This window comes from Notothenia coriiceps, unplaced genomic scaffold (assembly GCF_000735185.1).
Source record: "Notothenia coriiceps isolate Sejong01 unplaced genomic scaffold, NC01 NC01_scaffold00025604, whole genome shotgun sequence".
NCBI lineage: Eukaryota > Metazoa > Chordata > Actinopteri > Perciformes > Nototheniidae > Notothenia > Notothenia coriiceps.
The window spans coordinates 1-8,168 of NW_011358305.1; the positions used below are offsets into that span (position 1 = coordinate 1).

General features: G+C 42.1%; 1 protein-coding gene across 1 annotated transcript; it reads right to left on the reverse strand.

The window, feature by feature from the left end:
• Window positions 1–4,133: 4,133 nt before the first annotated feature.
• LOC104956221 (neuropeptide Y receptor type 2-like) lies at window positions 4,134–7,644 on the reverse strand (the record flags this gene model as incomplete). Its single annotated transcript, XM_010783692.1, has 1 exon — window positions 4,134–7,644. A coding segment is annotated over one exon (591 nt), but the record flags the coding sequence as incomplete, so codon positions are not given.
• Window positions 7,645–8,168: the final 524 nt, after the last annotated feature.

The window sequence follows — 8,168 nt, forward strand, 5'->3', positions numbered from 1 at the left end:
ACAAAGGGATAACACTGATTGGCTGTTCAGCTAGCGAATCAGTGCATGAGAAGCGTTAACGGAAGGGAGGGAGGTAAACAAATGATTTTAAATGGAAGATGGAACACACACGGACGGCTATTTCACCTCACGGGTTTATAGAGCTCCTGTTCGTTCATGTTTTCAATGGTCGAGAGTGAAAATGGAAAGAAAAACGCTATTTGTTGTTTGTTTATATCACGGGTCTGTTCTTCTTCTCTGTCTTCCGGTTGTTCCGGTTGTTGCCTCTTTTGAATGATGAATACACACTACCGCCGCCTGCTGGTAAGGAGAGTTATTGCCACTCACGCATGCGCAGTTCATACGTGCTCGGCTCGGATTTGCGGTGTGTTCCAGTGTGCGAAGTCGGCAAATACGCAGGAGAGTCCGGCGACGTAACAGTCGGTGTCGGCGACTTCTCAGGTGACTGGCCGGTGTATCTGGGCCTTTAAACAAGGTAAAGGACCAGGGGAGACCGAGCCTTCTCAGCGGTAGCCCCCAGGCTCTGGAACGACTTGCCCCCCCCCATGTCAAATTGTCGCCCACTCTTCAAACTTTTAAGTCCCGCCTGAAGACCCACCTCTTTTCCCTCGCCTTCGAGTCAGTCTGAGCTTTGTCTGTCCTTAGCCTTTATGTGCATTTGATCTATTCTTGTAATATTATATTTTGTTATAATGTTATGTTCATTGTGAAGCACTTTGGCAAACCCTCTGTTTTTAAAATGTGTTATAGAAATAAAGTGGATTGGATTTAAACAGTAATCATGTCCAAACGTTTCACTGTTGAGTAAAAGTTGTGGATGAAAAAGTAAAAATAGACTTATTCTGTCTAATTGTCCTTTTCTGCCCAGTGAGGCACATTTATTATGAACGAGCGTCAGTAACCGTTTTCAATTAGAACTCATCGTGTCTCTTTCTGCTGAACTGATCCCACCTGGAGCTACAGATCCAACGCTGTCTGTTGAATATTTAGATGTCAGCTTGCTTTACACACAAACACGTCGCTTACATTTTTAATTGAGTTGTGTATACATGTATAGCAAGTGAAACTGTGAAGTCGCCTGCAGCTGAGACCTTCCGCACTGATGAAGCCGGAGTTAATGAAAGCTTTGCTGCACTTATTTAACCTTATATTGTTCAGAAAGACAGCGGATGACTACAGGTACATGTTTTGGTTCAAATCAATGCATTTTGTAAATTTTCTTGGTCATATTTTCTTTAAAAAAAAGTATTATTATCTAAAAGTATTGCAATATGTGACTTGTTTATGATTGTTATGTAAGTTAAGTAGCTGTAATGTTAAATAACTATGTTTCTAAACTGAACAAATAAGTCAAATGCTAAAAAAAGATTTTGAGCAAAATTATACATATTTTTAAATATTATCAAGGTATCGTGACAATATCGCTATCCTGAATTAGTACTTTCACAGTAGAGAAAATCTTATATTGTGACAGCCCCGAACAAAACAAATGTATATAAGGACACACACCCACACACACACAACCTTAAACTTACATTTTTGTAAGCCCCTAGTTGCGTGTGCCCACATTGTGATTGTGTAAACAGAGATGTGTCCCCACAACACCAGTAAGACAGACACACACAGCACACACACACACACACACACACACACACACACACACACACACAGGTAAATAAAGAGTCAGAGGCGTATTTGTGCTTGAGAAAACAGTACATATGTTGTTGGACACGAGTAAAGGCCCACACGTTGTGCTTGGTTACAGTCTTTCACACATATTTACACGGAATGACACGATACACAACATCACAGCCATGTTACTAAGCAGTTTTACATTCATGTTTTTATAAAGGTCAAGCAGCATCTGTGTCCCCCCCAAACCTCGTCAGAAAAACATCAGAACATCATCACTGAGGAAATAAACACCGGGTACTGTTCTGCAAATAATAGAAAACAAGCTGAAAGACATGTTTGAACGGGAATGACGCCATCTTGTTTGCTTTGAGTCCTATGAGCGTTGCTAGATGTTATAAACGTATTGCTAGCTAGTGTCACAAACGTGATGAAATAATAATACTGTTTCAAAACTCTTCAATTAGTTAAATGTTACGTTTGTTCTTGGAAACTGGTTCAAAAAAGTCCAAAAGATTAATTTAGTAGAAAACAGACTCAAAAATGTAAAAGGTAGAAGTTAACTACAACTCCCAAGATGCACTGCAACAAGAAATATCCATTCACTAAGTGTGTCATAATGTTTTCTGAAGTGTTCTGCTTGCTAGAAAAAATTAAAAACGTTAAAAAAAAGTTTGTATGACCACATGCTTGTATTTTTATTCATGTTTTACCAAAAAAATAATCCTTTTTTGTACAATTAATGTCAATCCAAGTCCTTAAAATGCTCCAATAAATTCGATTTGTTTACAAAATATTTCCATGCATGGTGCATGATGACGTACCCACGCAATGCATTGTGGAATATGTTCAAGGATTAAAAGCAAACTAGATGACGTCAAACTGCCCTTTTTTAATCTTTTTAGCATTCAAAATATAATCCTTTTCATAAAACATCCAATTTAACGCCAAGGTTCATAACTCAGGATGCTGCTGTTAAAGTAAAGCACATATTGGTTTACTTATGTTTTAGTTATTTGCTGGAGATATATTTGAGGCGGATACAGTCAGGGTAAAATATCACCAACATTGCAGCTGTTTTTTTTTTTATGAAATCCTCCATCATGAGGACGAAAATAGACATTTTTCCCTCAGAGGAAAACCCCGTTCTCCATCAGTTTGAGGCATGCATTCACGGGGAAAAGGGTGGAACGAGACAGACGATGGGCTGAAAGAGGACGGAGATAAACAGCTGGTGAGGGATTGTGGGATTTCGGGTCGGGCGAGGTAATGACGCATACAAGAGACGGAGAATTAAAGAGGGAAAAACAAGAGGCTAAATCCCCAAAAATAAAAAAAGCTAAGGGTTTCATCTGCAGAACTAATAACTGCTGTAGTGTTGATTCACATTGTGCAAAGTGTTTAGCATGTTGACACAGAGGGAAACAGAGAGCCGTAATTAAAATCAGGCAATTAAAGTTTAATGAGACCTTTGGTAATAACATTTGCAATTTAATTTGGAGCGGCGCCGATCAATGGTGTGGAAAGAAAAGGAGCTTTAGGAGAAGTCATATTCATTAGGGGGAATAAAAAAAAGGTCTCTGAAAAAACAAATGCACTTTTTGACCTTTCCTGTCCCCGAAATCACTAAAGAGACAGGTAATGATTTTCAGCCTGCGGGCAGGGTGCATGATGGGAACACCGGGGGTGAAAGATTGGCAGATATATAGGAATATAAATGAATATGACTCAGGGCATGGAAATCATGACACTGACATTCAGAATTGATCTGTAAGTAAGTGTTTTAGGGTACCACTTTTCTAAAAATGGACATTTTCCACTACAGGAAGTTTTTAAGTACGTGCTTTGTGTTTTTCAACAAACATTTGGGTTACATTTCAATGAAAAAGCACACATTTTATGCTCTATTTAGTGATTTAGTTGTGAGTAGTTTATTTCAAAACGACGATGAAACATTTGGAACCATTTTTGATATTTGTCACTTTTAAATCGAATGACTTTTTTATCAGTGTCACTAAAATACTTTTTTGTTTGTTTTTTTACTGCAAGAGAAATACAAATATATCCCTTTTTACTTGTGCCGCTCCGCCTCATATGACTGGAAATGTTGCTTCTCAATGTCACCGTCAGCTAAACATTGCTGGATAACCCAAATCGTGCATAATATAGAAATGACAAAGCAGCAAAACACACTATTAATTCATTTGCCTCTATATTCTAGTTTTTCAAAAGTACATGTTTTAACACGTGATCCAAAGTTGGTATTAGATATAATATTAGATAACTGTGCGACGGATAAGGTCTTTGCAAATTATTCAACACTTTGAAAGGACCTAGTTAGGATGCCACGTGGGCGCCTCCCTAGGGAGATGTTCCAGGCACATCCAGCTGGGAGGAGACCAAGGGGTAGACCTAGGACCAGGTGGAGGGATTATATCTCTTCTGGCCTGGGAGCGCCTTGGGACCCCCCAGTCAGAGCTGGTTGATGTGGCCAGGGAAAGGAACGTTTGGGGCTCTCTGATGGAACTGCTACCCCCGCGACCCGACCACGGATAAGCGGGAGAAGATGGATGGACTTTTTAACAATTTTGGGGGCTCGTCCGGGATACAACAAGTGTTCAGTGGGAGGAATAAGGAGGACCGTCATCAGAAGGAGAACCAATGGGATCTAAAAGATAATCTAATTGCAAAAGATTCAACAGTTTGCCAAAAAAATGTAGACTGAATCACAAAATACTACAGTCCCAGCATTGATAGAAAAAAAAATACAAATATGAAAACCGATAGTGATCTCAGTTTCTGCATTTCTAAAGAAGGGAAACACAGCCTAGCAAAATGGTATTATGAACTTAATAAACACTTATTCTAACCCAGATTCCTAAAGTATTTTCCTGTATTTCTGCTGAAGCTAAAGATTGGTACGTAGGGTAACATAGTTTGAAACATTTGGCCACTGACAATACTGCTTTATTCTTCCCAGAAATCGCTAAACTTGGCTTCATCTCCTTCTCCTGAGCTGCACCTATCACAATCTATACACACACTTTGAGTTCCTGTAGTGGAAAAGGCCTGTAAGGCACCGTTTGTAAAGGTTTTACTTAAATCACTTACTAAGTTAACTAACGAGCCTTAATGGCCATTACTAAGAACAACTGTTGCGTTGCCTGGTTCTCGCTGGTATAAATAAACTTCGGTTTCATTGATGGCTGGCGATCTGTAAGTAAGGTGCTTTTGGTTTCCGACAAACCTGAACATTTAAACTTAAATATCACCTTTAATTTGCAGAGATTGTTTATACATAAGGAGTGGAGTCTTTAGAATTACACAACACTTAACATATATGCCAATACATTTTTTTGCATCTGCAGGCCTTTTTTCTATAAGACAAAATGCCTGAAAGGCTCAGTTCAGGGCAAAATAGCCCACTATTTTTCACTTACTAAATAAAAGTCACTTTGAAGTACAAGAAACACTTACAAAATGAAATAAAAGAAATTCTGCAGAGTGAACAATCATATTCGAACCATCTCTTTCCTCCTATATTATTACGTTGTGCTGATTAAACTCTGTAATGAAAATGAAATCGAAGCGTGACGCAAAATCTGAGCAGTCAGCCAGATTTGACGAATTGCCTCTCAGCTAAATCAGATTCATCTAACACGTTTAACATCGTGCAGTTTCGAACTGAAGAGACGTTTTGAAATCTGTGTGATCTCAGCTGGATTTTCATTTGAAGATGTTTATTTCCTTCTCCCTCATTATCTCACATCTCCCTCCTCACATTGATCCTCTCCTCACTTTCTGCCCATCTGCCCTGAAGCTACTGATAAAAAAAGGCTTTGAAATCATTTGTATTCCCCCCCGCTCTCGCCCTTCTCTTTCCTATATCTATGTCCACTTCTTCCTGGCTATTATTGTAGGATGGAGCACATTTCAAACACACATTACATAACAGTGTCTGAGATTTCACACAGCTTGCATCATGCATCCTTTCCTTGGACTCTTAAATCCAGGCTTTTTGGGTTTTTTCTTTCACCTGACAAGATATTTTTGCACGGTCTTCAGCGGCCTCCGATTTCGCTCAGCGTGAAAAGTCCCTCGCAGCTGATTCTGCCCAAATGTTTGTCAATGTTAATCCTCAACCCACTGCCTTTAAACCAATCTGGGGTTAAGAGTACGAGCGAAATGCTTCACACGTGGAATGAACATGGAGTAAAAGCCCTATTTTGACGAAGTTGACCAAAGTCTGTTCCTTCAGTTGCTATAAAACAATCCACCATCCGACTTCCTGTCTGTTTTTCAGGGCAAACTTTTCCACAAATCCTTCATGCAAAGCTGTGTCACTCGAACAAATCCCCCAGAGAAAAGTCCCTCCGTCACAAGGAGGTCACGTCTTCAAAGCTTCGATTTGTCGAGCAGACGTGGAGTCATTCTTCTTCTCCTAATCCCTGCCTCCTCCTCTTCTATTTCGGGGCTTTTCAGAAACTCTTAAGTCCCGCCGTCGGCCTCCTCTTGTTTCTATTTCTTTGTCTCTCTTTGTTGCCTCTTCTGCGGGACAAGATACTTCCTTCCTGTGTAATCTTGTCGCATTTTTTTGTCATCCCCCCCTCCTTCTCCACCTTCCGTCTGTCCATCAGTGGCATTGAGGTGGGTGGACATTGCTTCTGGTAATTCAAGCATCTTCTCCGCCCTTTCATTTCCTTTCACAGGATTTGATGGATTTCCTTCTGCATGACAAACACTTTCCTTCCTCTGTCATCTTGTTCCTTTGTATTGCCATCCCTCCCAACTTCTTTAACTTCTTTCTGTACACAAGTTAGGTTGGGTGGACACTGCAGATTGTGTTTCGTCCGATGGGTTGGACTTATTGTTCGGCAGGTCAAAGAACGAACGACCCTTCTGTGATGTCGTTGCATTGGACACTTTCCTTTCTCCTTCCTCCGTAAACCTGTTGCCTTGTCTCGGTGTTGAGATGGGTGGACCCCGTGTTTTGTGTTTTAAAGCGCCATCTTCCTCGCCCTTCCACCTCCACCTGACTTCCTTCCACTTTGACCTCGTTGCGTTTGATTCTTATCCCTTCTTTTTGTGCATAAGTTGAGGCAGGTCTCTTGTATTTCTTCTTGTTTTCTGCCGGGTTGTTTTTTTAGTCATTTCCTTTCTCCTTCCTCCGTAAACGTGTTGCTTTTTCTTGTCATCCCTCGTTCTCCACCTTCTTTTTGTGCATACGTTGAGGTGGTTGGGCACCACTTCTTGTGTTTCAAGAACCTTCTTCTTCTTCGCCCTTCTACTGGATCAAAACATTCCTGATTTCTTTCTTCTGTTGCATTTTATTCTTATCCCTTCTTTTTGTACATAAGTTGAGGCTGATTTTCTACTTCTATAATCTCGTTCCCTTTCCTCCCTCCTTCCTTCGCCTCCTTCTCAAACATCGGTGGCGTTGAGGTGGGTGGACACCGTGTCTTGCGTTTCAACCACGATCTTCTTCACCCTTCCTCCTCCTCCTCCTCCTCCTCCTCCTCCTACGGGATGGATGCTATCCAACCTCCCGCCTCTCTTCATCTCGCCGCCTCGGCAACACTTGAAGACGGCGAGGAAGGCGGCGCGGTAGTTTCGGTTCATCCATCCGTAAAGCAGCGGGTTGGCGAAGGTGGAGCACATGGCGACCACGTGGAAAACGGTGTAGAGCAGGCGGAAACATCGCATATCCAACACGGCGCTGTCGATGTCCGTCGCCAGCTGGAAGGCGTGGAAAGGCAACCAGCTGACGGCGAAAACCACCACCATGGTCACCAGCATTTTGGTGGTTTTCCGCCGTCTGCGATGGCGCTCAGACGTAGCGCTGCTGGTGCTAACGACGGTCTCCGCGGGGCTAACGTGGGCGCGGAGCTTCGACCAGATTCGTGCGTAGGCGAAGGAGATGATGGAGAGCGGCAGGAAGTACTGCAGGATCAGCATGGAGATGCTGTACACCGTGCCGTCCGTGCTCTTCCCCGGCCACTTCTCCGTGCACACCTGAGGAGACAGGAGGGGTGGGTTAGGGTCACCTGGAATGGATCTGATGTTTTCTGTCAAACATCCTTCCTTCCTTCCTTCTTTCCTTCCTTCCTTCTTTCTTTCCTTCCTTCCTTCCTTCCTTCTTTCCTTCCTTCCTTCTTTCCTTCCTTCCTTCCTTCCTTCCTTCCTTCCTTCCTTCCTTCCTTCTTTCCTTCCTTCCTTCCTTCCTTCCTTCTTTCCTTCCTTCCTTCTTTCCTTCCTTCCTTCCTTCCTTCTTTCCTTCCTTCCTTCCTTCCTTCCTTCTTTCCTTCCTTCCTTCCTTCCTTCTTTCCTTCTTTCCTTCCTTCCTTCTTTCCTTCCTTCCTTCCTTCTTTCCTTCCTTCCTTCCTTCCTTCTTTCCTTCTTTCCTTCCTTCCTTCCTTCCTTCTTTCCTTCCTTCCTTCCTTCCTTCCTTCCTTCCTTCCTTCCTTCCTTCCTTCCTTCCTTCCTTCCTTCCTTCCTTCCTTCCTTCCTTCTTTCCTTCCTTCCTTCCTTCTTTCCTT